General features: G+C 43.0%; 1 protein-coding gene across 2 annotated transcripts; it reads right to left on the minus strand.

The window, feature by feature from the left end:
- Positions 1–662: 662 nt before the first annotated feature.
- AZI2 (5-azacytidine induced 2) lies at positions 663–21,953 on the minus strand. Of its 2 annotated transcripts, none has more exons than XM_053409877.1 (8): positions 21,692–21,953; positions 18,363–18,592; positions 17,182–17,307; positions 15,731–15,830; positions 12,768–12,916; positions 9,770–9,834; positions 2,837–2,958; positions 663–1,328 (listed from the first exon to the last, which is right to left on the minus strand). In XM_053409877.1, exons 1-8 carry the CDS (start codon positions 21,708–21,710, stop codon positions 967–969), a joined length of 1,173 nt encoding a protein of 390 aa, XP_053265852.1. In that variant the 5' UTR covers positions 21,711–21,953; the 3' UTR covers positions 663–966. The 2 variants fall into 2 exon arrangements, with proteins under 2 accessions (XP_053265852.1, XP_053265850.1); XM_053409875.1 differs by having other exon boundaries at positions 21,671–21,952.
- Between the last annotated feature and the right edge of the window lie 53 nt (positions 21,954–22,006).

Raw genomic sequence — 22,006 nt, forward strand, 5'->3', positions numbered from 1 at the left:
TTAATAGGTTTTGCCACAAAATCTTAATTTCAGCTAATCAGTATTACAGGGTAGGGACCAGGAGCTTAATAATTATTTGACTGCCAATAGTTAGAATACTGAGTGACTATGTACATAATGTTTCTGACACTTCAATGCACCTTATGAATATAGGACATAAATTTTATCATAGATTAAATGCATTTATCATATTACAGTTCTTCCTGCTTAAGGCGCCTGGAGGTTTCTACATCAAAGCAGTCAGTGAGCTTAGGAGTCATAAAGCAAAGTTTTTGGTAAGTGGCAGATAGGCACCTGAATGGTCACTGCATTTTGGCTAGGATCATACCAGAACACCACTATTTATGAAGGAAGTATTTGCCATTAAGTTTTTTTAAGATTTCTACTCCATTTCTACTACCTCAGATTCTTCACTGTAAGGCTAAAGATGACACACAGCTGAGACAGCAAATCTACTCATTTGGCTTACTGTTTTAGTCACAATCACTTCAATCATTTACCTGTTCTTCCCTGCGCACGGCACAGAGTAGGGAACAAAAACCAGACACTGTTTCAGAACTGGAGGTAAAACCTACATCACATTCCATTGTTTACCTGAGAGGCCTGAAGGAAGAGACAGTGTCAAAAAAGGAGAGGGGGAAGGACATTCTCGAAGCTTGTAGAAATGTCTGAAGATACTGTATTTTAAGCAACATTCACACAATTAGCTGCAATGTACAGCTTTTGTTTTACTCGGAGGCTTAATACTCTAGTAATTTGCAGGAGCACAATCCGAAGACTGACTCGTGTATTCTAAGCCTTACACCATACGCCATTTCTACTGATGTACATGGCCTGCTTTCAAAATTAGACAAGGGAAGAGTAAAATCCTGCTTGGATTACCACACTTTCACCCTCCTTCCCATTAGCTATTTTCCTCTTAGGTGTATGGGAGCCCAGTCAGAGCTAAATCAAGTTCCACAGTTCTTAGCTCTTGTGCAGGCAGTTTTGGTTACAGTGATCCAAACTGTTTTCTGGAAAGTTTAAGTGAGACGCTCTGTTTTTCGTTTCCCAAAACACTGTCTCACTAGGTTTTGGAGGGCTTGGGAAGACCCAAGAATTATCTTCCAGAGAGCTCTTTCCGTACGAATTAGGTTCCTGAAACGGAGAGTCGTGAACTGGGACAAGTCTCTCGTCAGTACACGAGGGGGAAGACACAACATTGCTGAAAGTGTGGTCACTCGGCGGAAGTAGCCTCTTTTTGTACACAGCTCCAGAAGCAGCTAAATAAAGATCTGTGGTGTCCCTTTCAAGGTCTTCAATACACTGAACAGGAGCATGTGGTGGCACTGTGGAAATAGCAGAAAATACCTAATTAACACAAGAGACACTCAAAACTAATACAATTGTTATACTTTATTTCACTAGACAAAAGCCAACTATTTATAATGCATTTCTTAACTTCTGTCCATTCATTTGGCTTTACTGCAACTCAGTTCTGCAAGAACCTCAATACCCCACTGTTTGAACTCCTTGAGAATTAAGTACATCACCTACATAGGGGAATAAATCCAATCTTCTCATTGAATAGGGACTTCTGGAGGTGACAGAGTAAAGGAGATGGCAGCTTCTTGCTGTGGTTTCTTGAGAGCTGCTTGTTCCTCTCCAGGCTAAGTCTCGTATGTCTTCCTGCTTAGTGAACACACTCACCAGTTCAGCTATAACAGTGTGTGAGCGTGCGAGGAAGAAATGCTAAAAAAGAGGGTGACAGGAGAAAAGCTTACCCTCTGCTTTAACAGCCCAGCCTTCTGCTGCTCTCCTTAGTAAATCAGCAAGGGGGGGGGAGCCTTAAAGCAGCAGAGCATGGGGTGTAGAGTCGGGGGTGGGTTTTGGTTCCATCCCTGTGGGTTAACAGTTCACACTCAACCCCTGCTTTATAGCTGAACCAGTGAGCCTGTGCCAATTAGCTGGTCCAAAGCTGCATGGAAATAGGCGACTGCTTACGTTCTTGAGCAGGGATGACGAAGCTGTGCTCTCCAGATGTTGGACTCCCAATTTCCACCCAAACAGGAAGGCCCATAGACCAGCGATGATGGGAGTTGTAGTCCAGCAAACAACCTAAGGGCATCTAGGGTGGAATTTAATGCTGTGCTCTTCCAAGTGGTCCACAAAGAACAATAACCCGTCCTCCCAGTGTGCACTATTCTAGGGGTTCTGTCCCCACAAAAAAATAATAATTTGGGGGAGGCACAGGGAAGAGAGAGGAAATCCCTGTGGAGCAAGTGGATGTCCTTGCACAGAGCTTCCCTGTGAATTTCATGTCTAAATTGTAGAAGTGCTTTCTGGGTCGAGGTTTAACTGCGAATAAAGCAGCCCTGAGGATTAATGAATTGTCCCAGTAAACAGCTAAGGAAAATGTAACATGCATTTTCTTTTGGGGCGAAGGGGTCCGCCTCACCTGCTTTGGTTTGTTTTAAGAGAACACTATTTGTACAGGAATGCATTTGAAAAATGAAATGTCTGTTGGTGCTTTTTCCAATATGAACTACTTGTGGTAAAAAAGGTCAAATACAACTAAACTTCACACCTCAGCCTCGTACAAATAAGCAACACTTGACTGAGGAAGAAAGCCACACGGGAAGAGAAAAACCACATTTTTTAAAAAAAAACCCATCAGCAACACCTTTATGTGTTAAGTTGACCATTATGAGATGGAAGTCAAGAGAGAAAACGGAGGTTTCTGAGCTTCAACTGATGAGGTTTTGAGAAGAAGCAATAGGCAGCTGTACTCCAAAATGATGCAGCTTAGGTAAGCGACTTGCATTTCCAAGACCTCATCCTGCAAACTCTGACTTGCCTTTCTTGGTTGCAGATGGGATCAGTTTCAGTTTTCTGAGCATTTCCACTTGCACTTCCGTCACCAGATGCAGATTAGACATCTCCCGCTTCAACTCCCAGTACGCTTGCTGAACGTTTTCACTGAAACATTTTAGAAGTTACAACATTTCAGCTTTGCTGTATGTCTCAGTTCCTGTATTACTATGATCTACAGAAAGGTCTCTAAACAAAAGTAGTTCTGGATGGGATGGAGTGGAGATCTCACAGCACTATTTCCATGTAAACAGTTGTAATCAAAATTATTCAACCTCCATTGCAAATCAGGTTTATTAACAAAATTTACAGACTTTCAGCTGTTTGCAATGAGCAAATCAAACAAAAGCAAGGGAAATTGCTCAGCACCTATAATTTCTGTATATAGCAAGTTTTAAAATCTAACAATCTAATGATTCAAATTCCTGAAATAGCCAGACTAGCTTCCTGGTGTGATAATGGCCCTCTAGCTATGGGTCGTTAAGGTAACAAAGGAAGTGGGGCTGTGCCAGATGACAAGTAAATGAGTCCTGCTCCCTCAACATGCTGGTAGTTAGGAAAGACAAAGGCCAGAGTTGAGGGTGTGTGTGTGATATGTGTGTATGTGTGTGTGTAAAAGCTAGGCGCTGAAGGAAGGAGGAGGTTGAAGTCTCTGAGAGGGAGATATGTCCGATTTCTGCTCACATCCAAGGGTGTGATGATGGGTGAAGCAAGACCCACTTGGGGTGTTAATGCTGTCAATTGTAGGCTCAGGTTGTAATATATGCGTAAAACATATATCATAAAGACGGGGGCGTGGGTGGCACTGCGGACTAAACCACTGAACCTCTTGGACTTGCCAATCAAAAAGTTGGCAGTTCAAATCTGCACAACGGGGTGAGCTCCTGTTGCTCTGTCCCAGCTTCTGCCAACCTAGCAGTTTGAAAGCATGCCAGTGCAAGTAGATAAATAGGTACCGCTGCGGCGGGAAGGTAAACAGCGTTTCTATGTGCTCTGGTTTCCGTCACAGTGTTCCATTGTGCCAGTAGCGGTTTAGTCATGCTGACCACATGACCCAGAAAGCTGTCTGTGGACAAATGCTGGCTCCCTCAGCCTGAAAAGCAAGACGTGCGCTGCAACCCCATAGTTGCCTTTGACTGGACTTAACTGTCCAGGGGTCCTTTACCTTAACTTATATCATAAAGACACCGTAGACTCCACAGTGCCTCATTCGAAAAGGAAACATGAACCCAGAGTAAGCACCTGGAACCCCTGGAATCTCATACAGCTTGGAGATTGGGTGAGTGTGCAACAATAAAATACTCAGGTTTGGGACCAGAAACTATATAGGTCAGCAGGAGAGAGTCCTAGAGAAGGTGAGAGGTGAAAAATGTCATTTCTCCTTGCCCACCTAAAAAAAAAAAGTCCAAACAACACACTGCTCCATTTCCAGTCTGGCTAAACAGAAGCACTCCTTTTGCAGGACAGGGATACATCCCAACAAGTAATTAACGGAATGATATTTAACCAAGTCATACTCAGAGTATGACTTAAATCCACTAATTTCAATGGATCCCCTCCAAGTATGACTAACATTGTACCACCTGCTAACTTTGAAGTGGTGTTTAGCATTACAAATCCCATGCAGAAAGAAAGCCTTATTCATAAATGGAAGAACACCTAGTTTCTGTGAAAAATGCAATTTGTAGCTTCTGGCAGAGTACTTACAAGCACAAGACGTTGCTCTTGTACAGACTATGACAGTCTGAACTCTAGATAAAACATTGCTCTGATTCAGACTGCCCAGCACACATCCCCCCCCCAAAAAAAAATCAGTCTCCACAGAACAACTCAGTTGCTTCTTATATTACAAAAAGGCAAGAACTCTGTTTCCCATGTGGATCAGGTCACATATTTCTGTCAACATCCACAGAGTATTTGCATAAATATCCAGTCAACACGTCACTGGGAACTGCATCTGGCAGATGCCCCCTCACAACACTCTTTGGGTAAAGAGTTCCCCCATAAATATAGGAAACTGCTTTCATCAGTCTTTAGGAAGATAACGGATCGGCCACACTCAATGTGGACAGAGTTCTCGAGAAGCAGCATTTCAGGTAATTACAAGTACCTCCTTCAACCCAGAAATGACAGAATAGAAGTCAAGAAGCATGTAATAATAGGCAAATACACAAGTTTACAGTCAAGTAAAGGCACAGCTCAAATCCGTGTCCAGGGCAGCTGTCTACCAGCTCCATCTGGTACGCAGGCTGAGACCCTATCTGCCTGCGGACTGTCTCGCCAGAGTGGTGCATGCTCTGGTTATCTCCCACTTGGATTACTGCAATGCACTCTACATGGGGCTACCTTTGAAGGTGACCCGGAAACTACAACTAATCCAGAACGCAGCAGCCAGACTGGTGACTGGGAGCGGCTGCCGAGACCATATAACACCGGTCTTGAAAGACCTACATTGGCTCCCAGTACATTTCTGAGCACAATTCAAAGTGTTGGTGCTGACTTTTAAAGCCCTAAACAGCCTCGGTCCAGTATATCTGAAGGAGCGTCTCCACCCCCATCATTCTGCCCGGTCGCTGAGGTCCAGCACCGAGGGCCTTCTGGCGGTTCCCTCACTGCGAGAAGCCAAGTTACAGGGAACCAGGCAGAGGGCCTTCTCAGTAGTGGCGCCCTCCCTGTGGAACGCCCTCCCACCAGATGTCAAAGAGAACAACTACCAGACTTTTAGAAGACATCTGAAGGCAGCCCTGTTTAGGGAAGCTTTTATTGTTTGATGTATCACAGTATTTTAATATTCTTTTGGAAGCCGCCTAGAGTGGCTGGGGAAGCCCAGCCAGATGGGCGGAGTATAAATAATAAATTATTATTATTATTATTATTATTATTATTATTATTATTATTATTATTTAGAGACCACACTTAGTTGCAATGTTTGATGACCAGTTTAAGCAAACAGTGCACCCAACTGCTAGCTTAACTTATCTGCTAACCTTATATTTCTTTGTCGAAGCAAGATTTTTTAAAAAGCAGGATGCTGTCACACAAGGGAAACATTCTGGAATATTCTTTTCTCTCACTGATGGACTGGAGTTCCAACTCTGTGTATCAGTATCCCTTAAAACTCTCAAGTACTGCACAGTTTTCAGTTAAGACACACTGACCAACAAGAACTATAACAAGTTAGGGCAGTTCTCTCCAAACTAGGAGCAGCATAATGAGTTCTGCTGCTGTGCTGTGTATGGGTGGATATATTATACCCCAGAATCCAAATCTCAACTGAAAAAGGAAGGTGCAGAATTTTGGCCTGAGACTTCGGGGGGCGGACCCAGCAGGAATCCTGACACCGCAAACAAGCTTAAAGATATACAAAACTTTCTAGAGAGGTAATAAGGAGAGGTCAGGTGTTATATCCTGTATACACCAATATTTCTTAGTTGCACCAACAAACAGAAGCTCGTAAGATGCAAGCTTTCATATGTTGCTTTTCTTTAAAGCTATTGCAGTGTCATTCAGTGTTCCTCAGTTGTGCTTTAGCTGAGATATATTAATGTGCAGTATGTTGTTGTTGTTGTTTTGCTTATGACTACCATCATTGTAATAAAAGAAATTATTAATAATTTGCCACCACAAATTATATGAATCTAGTCAAAATAATTCCCGTTGGCAATGAAGTCGCCCAGCCCTATCTGCAGGAGTGCTTAGCTGCAGATAAGCAACAATTCGTATTCAAAGAATCTCTTGTGTCACTGACAAGTGACAAATATTTCACAAGAATATTAGGTAAGTGAATATTGACATTCATATTAAAGCAAAGGGTACTTGCTGAAAGAAACATTTCAAAGAACTTCCTCTAGGTGTGAAAAGAGCTGTGGACTTGTTTTCACAGTCGATGTGAATTACATAAAATAGTTGGATTTTTAACATAAAAGTCTGTATGTGCTAATTTACATACCAGGCTGTTACCAGAGAGATGCTTTAAAAAAACACACACAACTTATTTTAATAGAGTGAAGGGCTAAAAGTGTCACTTAGCAAATTACCTATTTGAACATTGTTCTGGAGAAGCAAAAACATTAGCTGGCTAGCTCATTAAGACGAATAAAGGATATACCATATGGGTTATTAACATAGTGGAGGCCCAATGAACTGCCTTTCCTTCCATTTTTTCCAATGCAAGCCATGAAATAGCTATCATGCCCTCTTCTAACCAAGTCCTACTTCTCCCTCATGTGGAAAACAAGAAAAATGCATTTCTGAGGATTGAAAACATAAATAAGAATTTTACTCCTTTTCTCAATAGGAAGAAGTAGGGCTTGGTTAGAAGAGGCTTAACTACGTCAACGGCACTTTGAAGAGAGAGAAGGTCACAGATTGGGTTCTGTGCTCCCTATACTAATTGTCTCCAGGACAACTGCTCCTGTAGGTTATTTCTGTTCTGCAGCTGTACAGGTTTCTCTTGCAGTTTCCACCCAGACAATGTGATGGAGGGTTGCTAGGCAAGAAGCAATTGCTGAAAAACAAGACAGCCCTGTGCAACATTCCAAATAAGAGTTTCAAGTAATACGTTACCATATAAAGTCTTACAGAAAGAGCAATTTAGCAATATGGTAGAGACAATGTGATGGATTCCCTTAATTTCACAAGGCCTGCATTATTTCTTCTAATGTGCTTCAAGTTTGGTTTCATCCACATTCAATGTTGACTGCAAGCGCTAGAGAAAAGCCACTCTTTCTTATAAGTCACCTGAACTCTGACTTGAGATTTGTGAAGATGTTTCACATAAAGCTAGATCTGATGTTGCAAGAGGACCAAAGAAGAATCCAGCAAATGCCTAGGAAGGTTGCACCACAAAACCACTCCAGAACTCAAGAGGAGGTGGAGTTGCGGGCTTCACGCCCTCTCCACGTGCGCAGGGGCTGGCTCTCAGCCTCCGCGCGATTGAGGGGATCCCCAGCCACGTCATCCCCTGGCCAGCCAATTGGCTGGCCTAGGGGGGTCGTGGCTTGCGCGATATCACACTGGCCCGGCCGGGGATCTCCCTCTTTTGCCGCCTCAGCTCAACGGGTTTCCCACCCTCCCGCCTTTTAGGTTTTCCTTTTGACCTTGCTATGGACCTCGGTTGGTCGCCGTTAAGGGGCCTGGTAGGATTTTTTTCCACTTGGCAAATTGGCACCGGCCACTTGGGTTTTTCGCCTACCTCGTAGCAAATCGTCACAACTTCCTCGGCATTGGCGGTTAGGCATTGGTAGGGGTATTGTCATGTAGATGGGGGGGGAGGAAGCGCCATCACCTCCCCCGAATATCGAAGGGTAGTCCAGTAAAGGATTCCGGGGGGCAAGGCCCTGTCTGAAGCCTATGGAGGTGAGGGCATAAGGCAAGCCCCCGAGCGGTGACCCCGGGGGAGATCCTAGTTGATGTGCATCAGCAGGACTCCCCCTACTGGTGGTTAACCCTTCCCGGTCTTCAACAATCGGGCTGAAGCCGGATAGTCGGTTAGGACCAATTCCTGTAACCAATAAAGTTGTGACCATTTTTTGCCCATTAACCTAAATATTTGTGTCACGTGTCTTTATTTCCACTGGGGGGAAGCGGGAACTCGCCACGCAAAGGACTTCAAACTTGCAAGCACTTAGGGGTGGAACCTCAGGGAGGTGCCTTCAGCTGCAAATAGGATTTTTGGATCCTATTAATGTTATTCACTATATAACTGTGTACTGGTTAGATTCCCATGTAACAGATATGCTGCAACCGGTTTATCATTTGCCTTCAAAATCTGAGCCACTGAGTTTTATGCAATGTAGTGCTATAGTAAACATTCCATTAACACACCAATTTCTCCCCGCACAATGGGACATTTCCTTCCCACACATCACCTAAATTTGTTCTGGTGTTAACACTAAACCTTGCACCAGCACAAACTATTTTGTTGCATCCTGTCCATTGCTCATAACTGGATAGGTTTCCCACAATTAACAACTTATTTTATCAACACAGATTGCTTGTTTATTTTAAGATTTCTACTCCACATCTTTTGATCAATAAAAATCTCAGTATGCAACGAAAGAGAACATAGAAGCAGCAAATGAAGAATGAGAAAGCACAGCACTTAGTGTACTGTAAATATGGAATGTAATTCTTTTCACTCATCATCTACGCAGGGGTGCCCAAACTTTTTTTAAAGAGGGCCGGATTTGATAAAGTGAACATGAATGAGGGCCAACCAAAGTTGTTGACGATTTTTAGGATTGAAGTTGAGCTTTTTTGGGAATCTTACCCCAGGAAATAAACTGCCACAGGGGCTGGATTAAACCGAACGGCAGGCCGGATTAGGCCCCCGAATGGATTTTGGACATGCCTGATCTACAGGCTTATCAGAATGACACAAGCCTCCTTGGGGAGAGAATTTACAGCCTTGGTGCCACCACTGAAAAGGCCCCTGTTCCATATAATTGCCTACTGTACTTATGATGTCAAGAGAACACAGAGCAAGACCTCCATAGATTTCCTGAGTGAATGGGTAGATTCATATGAGAAAATACTACGCTAAGGTTATCTGGTCCTGGACTGCTCAGGGCTTTAAAAAAGGACAAAATCTGCACTTTGAATTCAGCCAAAATCAACTATAAGCCAATAAAGCCATCTCAAAATGCATGTTAACATGCCTCGGATAGTCCTGCCCTGCTTTTGCATACTGGGTGAACTGTCAGTTCTGAATACTCTTCAAAGGCACCTTCACAATGAACTAGTTTTAACATGCTCTACCTGGATGTCACTAAGGTATGCCTAACTGTGTTCATATCTTTCCCAATTTAGCATTTCTTCAAAGTAGTGCCTTCTTTGGATTTAAGTAATCTCACTTAGAACTAACACAGAGATGACTAACCTAACATAAAGATAAAACAAGTTCATGAGATCTACATACCTATGAATGCTTATCTGCTGTTGGATACACTCTCCATTTGTTAAAATTCCTTCCTGGGATACAACCTGGTGGGGAAAACAAAACATTTGGCTTTGAAAAAAGAATGGGAAAAATCTACCTTACTTGAAGTAAAAGGAAAAGAAAGGTTTAAAAGCAAAGTTGGAAAGTGGTGAGGTAGGCTTTCAATGACATTTTGAAACAACCAAGTGTTGATACTTCATTGCCTCTACCACAGTGATGCCAAATGGCTTGGGACTTATTAACATGGCAAAGTAGAGTATTGGAACCTTCAAAGTCCTGCTGTAACAAGCCTGAAAAGCACTTTTGAGGATAAAGCTGGTCCCCTCCATGACAACCTAGAAGCTATTGTGATAATAGAGTTCCAGTTAGCATGTTATTAGAGGCAAGAAAGCTTCCTTCAAAAAACTGAGGTCCGAACGAAGAGAACGAAAAGGAAAACATATTAGCAGCATATGTTAGAATTATGATAACAAGGCATATAGAATAACAAGCATTACTGAATCTGAGTTATCATGGCTTCTACAAGGGCATGTAATTTCTCAAGAACCTATTAGGGTTCTTTGAGAGGGTCAAGGAGCATACAAATAGCAGTGAGCTGGTTGACACAGTAAAGGTAAAGGTAACCTGCCCGTACGGGCCAGTCGTGTCTGACTCTAGGGTTGTGCGCCCATCTCACTTAAGAGGCCGGGGGCCAGTGCTGTCCGGAGACACTTCCGGGTCACGTGGCCAGCGTGACGAAGCTGCTCTGGCGAGCCAGCACCAGCGCAGCACGCAGAAACGCCGTTTACCTTCCCGCTAGAAAGCGGTACCTATTTATCTACTTGCACTTGGGGGTGCTTTCGAACTGCTAGGTGGGCAGGAGCTGGGACCGAAAGACGGGAGCTCACCCTGCCGCGGGGATTCGAACCGCCGACCATGAGATCGGCAAGTCCTAGGCACTGAGGTTTTATCCACAGCGCCACCCGCGTCCCTTGGTTGACACAGTATACTTGATTTTTAAAAAAATAATCAATGAAGTAGCTCAGCCAGGATTTCTAAGAGGAGAGGTCCTCTTGTGGATCACAAATTGGTTAAGTTGCAGAAAACAGGGTAGAAATAAATAGGCAGTTCTCCAAATGAAGAAATTAGAAAGTGGAGTCCCTCCAAGGACCAGTATTCGGACATGTCCTTTTTAAGTTGCTCATAAACAAGAGGGAGCAGTGAGATGGGCAGGTTTCCTGACGGTATTAAATTGTTCAGGGTTGTTAAAGCAAAAAGAATTTCAGAGGGACATCTACAAATTTAGAAAATGGATGGGGAAATGGAAAATACAATTCAGTGCAAGAAGTATAAAGTGATGCCAGTTGGGACAAGAAAATATTAATTCCACATAATATGCCCGGCAGGTCTGAACTGGTGGTGACTGACTAGGAATGAGGGTCTCAAAGCAGACAACGTGAGGAAGACATCAACCTAGTGGGTGGCAGGTGTAAAAAAAGGCAAATTCCATACTAGGGATCATTAGGAAATGAATTGAAAAGGAAATGTTATCAAAGAAATGTATGGAGAGCAGCTGCATTTGTAGTAGTACTGTGAACAGAATTTTTAAAAAGTACTTTTGAATGGGATAAGTAATGTATGTTGACTTCTCTTCCAATTTGTGATTGATATTCAATAGGTCTGGTGTGCAGGGGTGCGAGAAGAATTCTAGTCCTTAACCCTGTCAAGGTTAGTTACACCACCAGAGTCACATGTGAGTAGGGCTCATTTGATTACTATCATAAAAAAGGATCACTCACACAGGCTAATCACATTAGATAAACTACATGTGCAAAAATCCTTATTCAGAAGCTAGTGACAGCTGCAGTTATCCATTCTGAATTTTCTTCCAACCAGCGGTTTCATTCTAAAAAATCAGAACTTCCTAGCTGTCAATAGTGCTTGCACTTAGCTTCAACATAATCATAGTGATTATAGGGTGAACTTGCTTGAGTCATACTACACTTACAGATGGGAGTTTACTGAAGTAGAATAGCGTGACCGTGTGACAAGAACCCACACGTAATGAAATTACGTTTCAATCAGCTTCTACAAGGAAACAACTGGAAGAAAGGATTATTTATGAATAATCCCACCCAAATCAACAGAACCCACAAATAAGCGCCATAAATTACATGCTCAGTTCAGCAAATTTTAAGCAGTGGGATTGAAAAGGAGCCAGTTTTGATATCTGCAGGGCTAGCTAAGGGGAATTCAAGCCAATATCTTGTGCTTAGCTCCATCTAGTGGAGGTTCTTGAAATTTGCAATCCAGTTTCTGTTATGTGAGAGACATTTATGTTAAACCAAGTTGTCATGTTAAACCAAAATAATGGTAGATGTAATCAGCAGATTCGCAGATTAGCCATCAAACAAAACCGATGTGATAGACAGGGCCATGACATTCTATTTGCCATCCCTCTCAGGCTGTTGGCAATTCATCTTCTGCGGCTTTAAAACCAATTGAGACTGCAACTTGAGGTAGCACCTACTAATGTGTGTAGTTATCTAGGCATAAGGAGGCCAGAAAAATCAGCATCAAAACAGAGCTGAGTAGCATATTCATTGCATTCCCCTCATGCAGATAACTAAGTACTAAGGAGGGAAATACACTATAGTTGTATGAACACGTTTAGCAGATAACTGGCAAGAATTAAAAAAAACTGAACAAACCATTAGTTCTGCAAATGCAAATAACTCTGGGAAGGTGACAGAGGGCTTGCTCAATCACATGGCAAACCTCTTTTGAAAAGACCACCTTCAAAAGCAGTTTGGCATGGAAGTCAGAAGCTAAAAATCTCACCAAGTCTTTTAAAGCCTTTAGGTGTGCTTCACAACAACTGCCTCAGCCCTGGCCAATACCTTTATTACAATTAGTTTTCCACAACAGAAGGGCATCAACATTAAATTTTACATTTTCACACACCATCTCCGCAACAGAAGCCATAACGCACTAGTACCTTCTGAACAGATTTTTGTAGTTCTTTTCTAAGATCATTGCATTCTTCCCTCAGCTTCTCCAAATCCTGCTCCAAGCTGTGCACTTTTAGGGCATTATTCAGCTTTTCTATTTCCCAGCTAGATGGGGTAGAGTTCAGACTCTTCATCACTGCAAAGAAATATGGAAAAAAACCCACTTATCATTCAATCAGAACATAATCAGACATTAAGAATGGTGTGGTTGGATTCAAAGTTATGCTCCCACGAGCATAGCAAAGGCCCAAAGTTCAAACCTCGGATGTTTTTGAATTTAATTAGAGTGATCACATTATTAAGAAACATGTGACACTGGAAAAATCCACAGATGTTCATATGTACAAAGAACACAATGTATTACATTATGGGTCTTTTGTAATATGCTATAGGCTGCACATGTGGCTCATTTCAAAGTGCTGGTCTTGACCTCTGAAGGTATTCATTACTTAGGATAAGGATACCCAAATAATAAGTGTTGTTGTTGTTGTTGTTGTTGTTGTTGTTGTTGTTAATACTATATTATTATTATTATTAATACCCCGCCCATCTGGCTGGGTTTTCCCAGCCACTCTGGGCAGCTCCCAATAGAATATTAAAAACACAATAAATACATCAAACATTAAAAACTTCCCTAAACAGGGCTGCCTTCACATGTCTTCTAAATGTCAGATAGTTGTTTATTTCCTTGACATCTGATGGGAGGGCATTCCACAGGGTGGGCACCACTACCAAGAGGTCCCTCTGCCTGGTTCCCTGCAACCTCACTTCTCGCGGGGAGGGAACCGCCAGAAGGCCCTCGGAGCTGGACCTCAGTGTCCGGGCTGAACGATGGGGGTGGAGATGCTCTCAAAGAACATTTTATCTCTGTGTGTGCTACCATTCACCCAAGAGCCTTCTTTGGAAGCACCAAACCTTTGAGGCACAGATTACAGGGGAAAGGATATACACGGTGCTGGCACAACCATGAAATGCTCTTCCAGGTGGCCTCACCTGGCACATACCTCAGTGTCATTTTGGCGCAAAGCAAGCATTTTATTTTACCATGCTTTTTAATCCTGCAGACAAGCTCCTATACTGCTTGGTATTTGGTTATAATTTGGTATTTGGTTATGGCATTTTATGTTCTTGTACTAACAGCTTCTGTTTTGCTTTTACTGTAATGTTAATGTTTTGTAAGCCACCCTAGGAACTTACTGAAGGGCTGGGAGTAAAAATAAAGACTTTTTAAAACAACATATTTTTCTGAAAGGGCTTTGGAATGTGACTTTAAAAAAATAAACAATGTTTGTTTGTTATGTTTACTGACGGTTTGGCCAATGTTATTATTACACCTGTGCTGTGATGTTGCACACCAATTTACTATTTTTCCTATGCAAGCGGTGTTAGTTTTGACAAGGTGTAGTAAGATGTGGAGGGAAGATTTCAACGTGCAAGAAGCAGCAGTTAGATCAGTGCAAACGTATGGCAGAAGTACATTCTTGCATGGCAATGTTTCAGCTGCTACGGTGCCTATGGCACAAACACGTGATCTCCTTGCATAATCGGTCCACGTCAACAAGTTGTGTGCAGGGCTGATGTAAACATAAAAGGAAAAGGAAAAGCTTGCTTCCCATTGCCAGAGGTCAACTTAGGAGGTATTTCTGGGAATTCCCAGATATGCACATGCACTTCCTGTATGAGAATACACTGTCCATGCTAATTGGAGCATGCAAAGGGTGTTGCTATACTAATGTAACACCCGATGCTAATGCCAAAGGATTAATAAGGCTAACAACACAGACCCTGCTCCTTGGTAACCTGGCAGACCAAGATACATTGTGAAATGTGGCATTGTTGCAGCAGATTTTTTAAAAAAGGGAGACCTTAGGGCCTGTTACAGCAGAAAAGCTCTGTATGTTTGTGTGTGTGTACATATAATAGATATATAGAGAGAGTGTGTGTAAACTACAACTATATAATTTGAGAAGTTGTATGCCTTTTGTTTGTTCTTTATGCATTTGGATACTCCTCAAGCTACTGCAACCAAATTTTGTATGATGGTTCCTAGTATCAGTGTTTTCATCTATGTTTGGCTCCAACTGGCTGTCATTCTGAATCAAGATGGCAGACTGAACCTGCCAAAACTGCACTGATTTTAACAACTCATTATTTAAAACTATTATTTTGGGGTTTCTCAGAATTCCAAAAAAGCGCACACATGCACGCATGCCTACCCTTCCCAGCATTGTGAAGCAATGCATTACATGGCAAAGTTAACAGCCAAGATTATGAACCAGGCAGAGGGCCTTCTCAGTAGTGGCACCCGCCCTGTGGAACACCCTCCCATCAGATGTCAAGGAAATAAACAACTATATGACTTTTAGAAGACATTTGAAGGGAGCCCTGTTTAGGGAAGTTTTTAATGTTTGATGTTTTTAATATTCTGTTGGGAACCACACAGAGTGGCTGGGGAAACCCAGCCAGATGGGTGGGGTATAATTTGTATTATTATTATGAAGTTGCTCTTGTAATTATAAATGGGGGCTACAATGTCAAGGACTGCTTTCTATTTCTACTGTTTCACTGTCTATTTAGCGCTGGCTTTTGACATTAGCGCTGTTATAAGTAGAGATTTTACGTTTTACACTGTATTCAGCTTTGTATTTTTAGCTATGTCGTTCAAAATGTTGATTATAAATCTTTCAAAATAAAACGCATAAATGAAACTGACAGAGAAAAGGAGGCAGGGGCAGCAAATGCGGCCCCATCCTCTCCCTCACACAGCCATAATTGTCTGAGAATGAACACCATAATGTTTTGCTTCTGAACAGTGATCTGTAATAATATTCCTTTATGCAAATTGAACACGTTAGCATAAATGTATGCATACTGGCTACAGGCCTTCTTATACAGAGGTACAGCTTTGTAGTCAAGCACATAAATTTACACTCTGAGAGACAAGGGGCACCTTGTTGAGTTTCCACTTCAGTTCTGAGCTGCAGGAGCTCCACTTCTTTGGACTGCAACTGCTCATTCAAATGTTTCAGGGATTCGGTGTTCTCTTTCATCTAGTTTGGGGAAGGAACACATTGCCAGGATTTAGTCTGTCCAGCTTTCCAATCAATAATAAAATCCATTCATGCCTAACTCTTAGAACTAAATGCTTGCCAGCTCTACTTATTGAAGAATTGGCCAAGCTGTCAGATACTCGGTTTCTAAAGCACTGAAGTCAAGATCAGATATACCGTATTTTTCGCTCTATAAGATGCACCAGACCACAAGACACACGTAGTTTTTTGGAGGAGGAAAACAAGAAAAAAAAAATTCTGAATCTCAGAAGCCAGAACAGCAAGAGGGATCGCTGCGCAGTGAAAGCAGCAATCCCTCTTGCTGTTCTGGCTTCTGGGATAGCTGCGCAGCCTGCATTCGCTCCATAAGACGCACACACATTTCCCCTTACTTTTTAGGAGGGAAAAAGTGAGTCTTATAGAGAAAAAATACGGTAAATGCTGCAACCTTTCAGAGTACAAAAAATAGCACTTTTTCTTCAGGCACAATACCAGATCCTGTGGCTATGAGGTAAGGCTCTCCAACTGAGCTCAGTTAGTTAGCAGGCTTTCCAAATTAACTAGCCCTTTTCTTTGTTTGTTATTCTTTGCTTTTATCTGTCCTCTGCCTTCTCTGCACCACATGGGGTTTTTCCTCCAGTGGTCACTGGCTGCACACTGCATCTCTGGAAGGATTCTGTAATCTGAAACTTCTGCAGCATTTCCTTTACTAGTGAACGCAGGTGGTTGAGTGTTGACAGAGTTGGAGCCAAATGTGCCCACTCAAAGACGACTGAGACACAAGAATAGCTGGGTGACTTCTGAAGAATGCAGAAGTAAAAACAAACCCAAAAATTAAAACCAAAAGGTTGCCAAAGAAGAAAAGGAAAAAGGAAACTTTTAAAAAGGACCAAGCATGCTCAGTGGCCTCCAGTAACCAGAGATAATTGTCAATTGGAAAAGAAAATAGTACATCAGAGAGGGAGCGTAAGCAGGGAAGAATGATCTGGCCTGCTTGAGTCGCAAGGCGTTCGGGATCCAAGGTACGACTGTTATTTTGTAGGGTGCGTTTTATATTGTGATTTTAAGTTGCAAACCACCCCAAGATCTACAGGTATAGGGTGGCATACAAATCTAATAAACCACACCATCATCTTTAAAAACAACAATATTAACATCTGGAGGGCCACAAACTCCCTACCCAGCTTAGTATCACAAAACTGCAGAGCTAAAAGGGGCCCTGAGAGTTCTCCGGTCCAAACCCCTGCGATGCTGGTGTAACTGGCTAGAAACCTAACATCAAAGTCACAATTTCCTTTTATAAACCGCACTCACATAGTATCTTTCTTTTAACCTACTGCAAAGTACATACCATTTTATCCAGTTTACTTTTCAGATTATCCCGTTCGATACAAGCCTCTCGATAGGCTTGGTAGGCTTTGTTAACCTGCTCACGGCCGACGGAGCTTGCGCTTTCTTCCACATGGGAGCCAAGAACCTAGACGATTAGAGGAAAATGCCAAAATTACATTTTTCCTAGCTTTGTTACTCGAAGAGCATCAAATTTAAATACTTCAAGTGAAACAAATTAACTGGCAGCCAGGAAACATGGGTTTACCGTGGGCTCATTGTAGACAGCATCAGCTTTGCCTACAGAGCAGCTCAGGATCAATCCCCAGCATCTCCCAATATAGCTGGGGGAGAACCTGCTCTGAAATTCCAGACAGCTGCTGCCAGTCAAAGTAGAGAGAACTGGGCTACATAAACCAATGGTCTGACGCAGCAGAAGACAGCTTCTTGCATTATGGTGCATATTTTTTTTATTAAGAAGTCTCTTACCATTCCCTTTGTGTTCAATTATCCTAAAGGTAAAGGGACTCTTGACCATTAGGTCCAGTCATGACTGACTCTGGGGTTGCAGCGCTCATCTCGCTTTATTGGCCGAGGGAGCTGGCGTACAGCATCCAGGTCATGTGGCCGGCATGACTAAGCCGCTTCTGGTGAACCAGAGCAGCGCACGGAAACGCCCTTTACCTTTCTGCTGGAGTGGTACCTATTTATCTGCTTGCATATTGACGTGCTTTCAAACTGCTAGGTTGGCAGGAGCAGGGACCGAGCAACGGGAGCTCACCCCGTCGCGGGGATTCAAACTGCCGACCTTCTGATCGGCAAGTCCTAGGCTCTGTGGTTTAACCCACACCGCCACCCATGGTCTGACTCAGCAGAAGACAGCCTCTTGCATTATGGTGCATAATTTTTTTATTAAGAAGTCTCCTACCATCCCCTTTGTGTTCAATTATCCTACTCGCTGCTAAAGAACAACCACCAGGTACTAATTATAATCATACCAGAAAAGTAATGTTTTGCTACTGAAACGTTTGGCAATTACTATTTTCACATGTAAAGTGCACAGGGGAATCCCAGCCATGTCTACAGTGGGTTCCATAGGAATCACTCCCAGCTAAGTGTGCATAGCACTGCAGCCTTAAGATACCTTATCATTTCTGCCCTCCAAAAAAGCATGTTTCTGTGAATTGTTAAACAGTTACTTACCTTTTCTTCTAACACTCTTACTCTTTTCTTTAAGAGGGAGTTCTCCCTTTCTGTCTCTTTCAGTCGTTTTTTGATATCTTCATAAGCAGTGACAAGTGCAAAATGTGAAGCAACAGACTCTTCGCCTGAATACACGGGAGTAGGAATTTCTCCATCTTGCTTAAGATGAGTGTCTGCTTTTTCATGGTTCAAAATATAAATGTCATCTTCAGCTAGTTCATCCATGGCAGCTAAATAAAAAAGGCATGTTGTTAGGAAAGATCCCAAGTATATATCCCAAGCATTTAATATCTTTCAAATTGGAAGAAACACTGTAGAGCATTTGTTATAGTTTAGCCTTTACCAGAAAATATCACCTCAAGCTTACAATAGATTTCCCACTATAAAATTATGAAGTGGCTCTCAGATGACAGTAAAGTATTGATGATAAAAATAGCTATTTGATTTTGTTTTTTTATCTAGAACATATTGGAAGGGATCCTTCCACAAAGCTTCCATTAGTATGCTATAATACAGTGGGCAAGCGGGGGGGGGGCATTTGAAAGTGAGCCGTATAGCTTAGAATCCATACAGCATCAATACACACTTCAACTGAAATTTGATTCTAAACCAGCTAGTTGATTCCCCCTCTCCCTACAGATTTAGTGTTATTTTTCACTCTTGGCGAGTTACATCTAGCTTTGATTCAGTTTGAATGCATATTTTGAAATCCACTCATGGTGTTGAAATGCCTATTCCGAAGTTTAGAAGGGAAAGAAGGGTCCAGGGAATTTCCTTTTGCTGCAACTTCCTTTTGGTGAGATCAGAGCATAATTTAAACACATACATAAACCACAACCTCCTCCTTTCATGAAAAAATAAAATAAGGTAATGAGAAATGTTAGGTTACCTTTAAAACAGGAAGTTCAACAAGAAAGCATCAGTTTCCAACCTGTCTTAGTAAATAAAGTGTTCAAATCAGATGTTTACAGTGCTCTTAGACAAGAGATGCAAGAATGCTTGTATGGTGGAAAGGAAGGTAGCTCAGTTGGTTAGAGCGTGGTGCTGATAACACCAAGGTTGCAGCTTCGATCCCTGTATGGGACAGCTGTATATTTCTGCACTGCAGGGGACTGGATTCGATTATCCTCAGGGTCCCTTCCAACTCTACAGTTCTATGATCTCAGAATTTAAAGTTGAAAAGAATGACTGTTTGGAAATATTTGTCTGAGAAATGGGATTCTGCACAATACATGTAACAATATCTAATGTTATGAAGATTTTACAGTGCAGTTGTTGATGAGATCTCTGGATTATATCTCATTTCAAAAGTTCTAAAGTTATATCATGGTCTGGAGAAGCAAAGCTTGGGAACAAGAGTCTACAAAAAAAATAATCTTCTAATGAGAGTACTGTTTACATAAGAACCTCTTCAACTAAACATTCCCGGAGTAAGAGCCAAGTCTTAGAGAAAAAAATATATCCTCACCAAATCCCTTTGGCTTCTTGCGCCCATGTCAAAGTCTCAAGTCCTTTCCTATTTTACATAGATGTTGAGTTTTCTGAACAGTATATGGTGCATGGGCTAGCTCCAACTTTCTTCCCTTTTTTTGGCAAGGGAGGGGGAAGGGTGCCAACTTGACCTAGTAAAACTCCATATCTTTCTTAGGTGGGAGGTTGGAGAGGAAAAATGAACACACAGCTGAGAAACCATCCCAGAGTCTCCTGCAACTTCACAAGCAACCGTAAAGCAAGTCACTTGATTTAAGGATAGACACAAAGCAGTCGGGACTAGAAACAGAGGTCAGTAGTTTTGGAAAGAAACCTCAACAGTTGCTTTGACCCATTAAGGCAAGAGAGAGATGAAAGTGCTCTTTGGGCATGAACTGTGGGCAAAGACTTCTGTCCTTCCCCACTGATCTCCAATTCCAAGTGCCACAAAGCTGACAAGGAGAGGGGTATGAAGCTATAGATACAGGAAGAAACATTGTAGACTGTTTTACAGAATTGTTTTTTCCTATGTAACTATTTCAAGGCGAGGAAAGCAAGTGTTGTGTTGTGGGTCACATTAAAAGTTTAATTCAACATACTGAATAACTTAGTGAAACACTTTTATTAAGTTGATTAACATGTCCTTTAAAACGTGCTCTGTGTTGGGGGTTATTGTTTTGTTTTTGCTCCAGTTTTTATGTCTTTTTATAATGTGAATGGCCCAGAGATCTTTGGGTGAAGGGCAATATACACATCTATATTCACACACACATAGCAGGCGGTCAAGTGTGCATCATCACAAAATTTGTCCCAGCTTCCCAGTCTGTAGCAAAAACAAGCACATTTCTTCAGCCTTGTAGGGGCATTTGCAAGATGTCAGCTTCCCACCACGACAAGACCTAGGAAGGCTCCACATTCTTAAGGCCAACATAGGAGATGGAATGTTTGTCAGAGCTGCGACACTTCACACGACCAAGCATTTATTTAAGACATGCACGTTATTAAAACAATACCAAGGTGCTGCACCACAAACTTAGGTGCAGCAAAACCATTCAATAAAAACCGCATACTGCAATTACAGTAAGCAGGGATCGTTCCAGCTGGCATGGGGGAGGGAGAGAAGCTGGAATCAATCATTTGTCTTTAACAGCTGGATACTTCTATATGGTTTCCAATGTGGGGCACACGCCCCGCAGGAGGGCAATTTGATTTTTAAGGGGGGCAATTCAAGAATGAGTTATTAACAGTGGCTTCCTCCACGTGAATAGTTCACTTTTTGAATACTAACCATTATATGTCGCGGGGGGGGGGGGCAAATCGGAATTTTAGAGATGCTTAGATGAGGCATGGCCAAAAAAAAGTTGGGAACCACTGTTAAAAACCCATTAAACTCTCTACACACATCGGCAGCACTTTAGGGGAGGGAAAGGGCTAGGCGAGAGGTTCACCGACATGCTAGTTTCCTCCATTCGCTTGTTTTGTCCAGAGGGCCGCTTAGGCTGCCTGCCGTCCGAGAAACACACCGTGGAGCGCTTCCTTCCATTCGACATGGGGGGACTTTAGAGTAAATGTGAATTATATGAGCCACCCCCTCTCCCCCCCACCCACCCACCCGCCTGCCTACGGTTTGCAGCAGTTGCATCCAGACACGGGTTTGTCCTGCCCCGTCTCGTGAGAAACAGGCCACGATCGGGTGGTGGGCGATGCGAATTGCAGGGGAAAGGGACGCGGGTGCCCCCTTCCCCCCCCAGGTATACTAGGGGTGGCGGGGGGGAGCTGGGGGGGGACCAAGGCGAGCGGGCGCAGGAGGTGCGCCGTGAGGGGGAAAGAGGAATTACCTGCAGCCAGCGAAGGGTTACTTGCGGACAGCGAACTCATCGCGGGCCTTTCCCGGGGCTCCCTCTCTCAGCAGCGCGACGGGGCCCCCGCTCCCAAGCCCCCGAAGCTCTTCCTCCTCCGCCGCCGCCGCCTCTCGACGCTCATCGTTCTCCGCCCAGCCCGAGAGTAGAAGCAGCAACGGCAGCGGCCGCGGAAGAAGAAGCAGCGGCAGCAGCCAATAGCGGAAGCGCCCGAAGGAGCCCTTTTCCCTTTCCCTTTCTCTTCCCCGCCTCCCTCGACGCAGCGCCGGCTTCCGCCCTCTCTCGTCCGCCTCACGTGACCCTTCACAACGGCCG

Source organism: Podarcis raffonei, chromosome 12 (genome assembly GCF_027172205.1).
Source record: "Podarcis raffonei isolate rPodRaf1 chromosome 12, rPodRaf1.pri, whole genome shotgun sequence".
NCBI lineage: Eukaryota > Metazoa > Chordata > Lepidosauria > Squamata > Lacertidae > Podarcis > Podarcis raffonei.

What these genes read in the sequence shown, in the direction of transcription:
- AZI2 (XM_053409875.1), bottom strand. Translation starts at nt 21,710, where the DNA reads ATGAGTTCGCTGTCCGCAAGTAACCCTTCGCTGGCTGCAG. An exon ending in TGAAGTGGAAACTCAACAAG is followed by an intron (nt 12,917 to 15,730) that starts GTGCCCCTTGTC and finishes ATTTCTTTGCAG; the next exon opens with TGATGAAGAGTCTGAACTCT. An exon ending in CCCATCTGCAACCAAGAAAG is followed by an intron (nt 1,329 to 2,836) that starts GCAAGTCAGAGT and finishes CTATTTCCACAG; the next exon opens with TGCCACCACATGCTCCTGTT.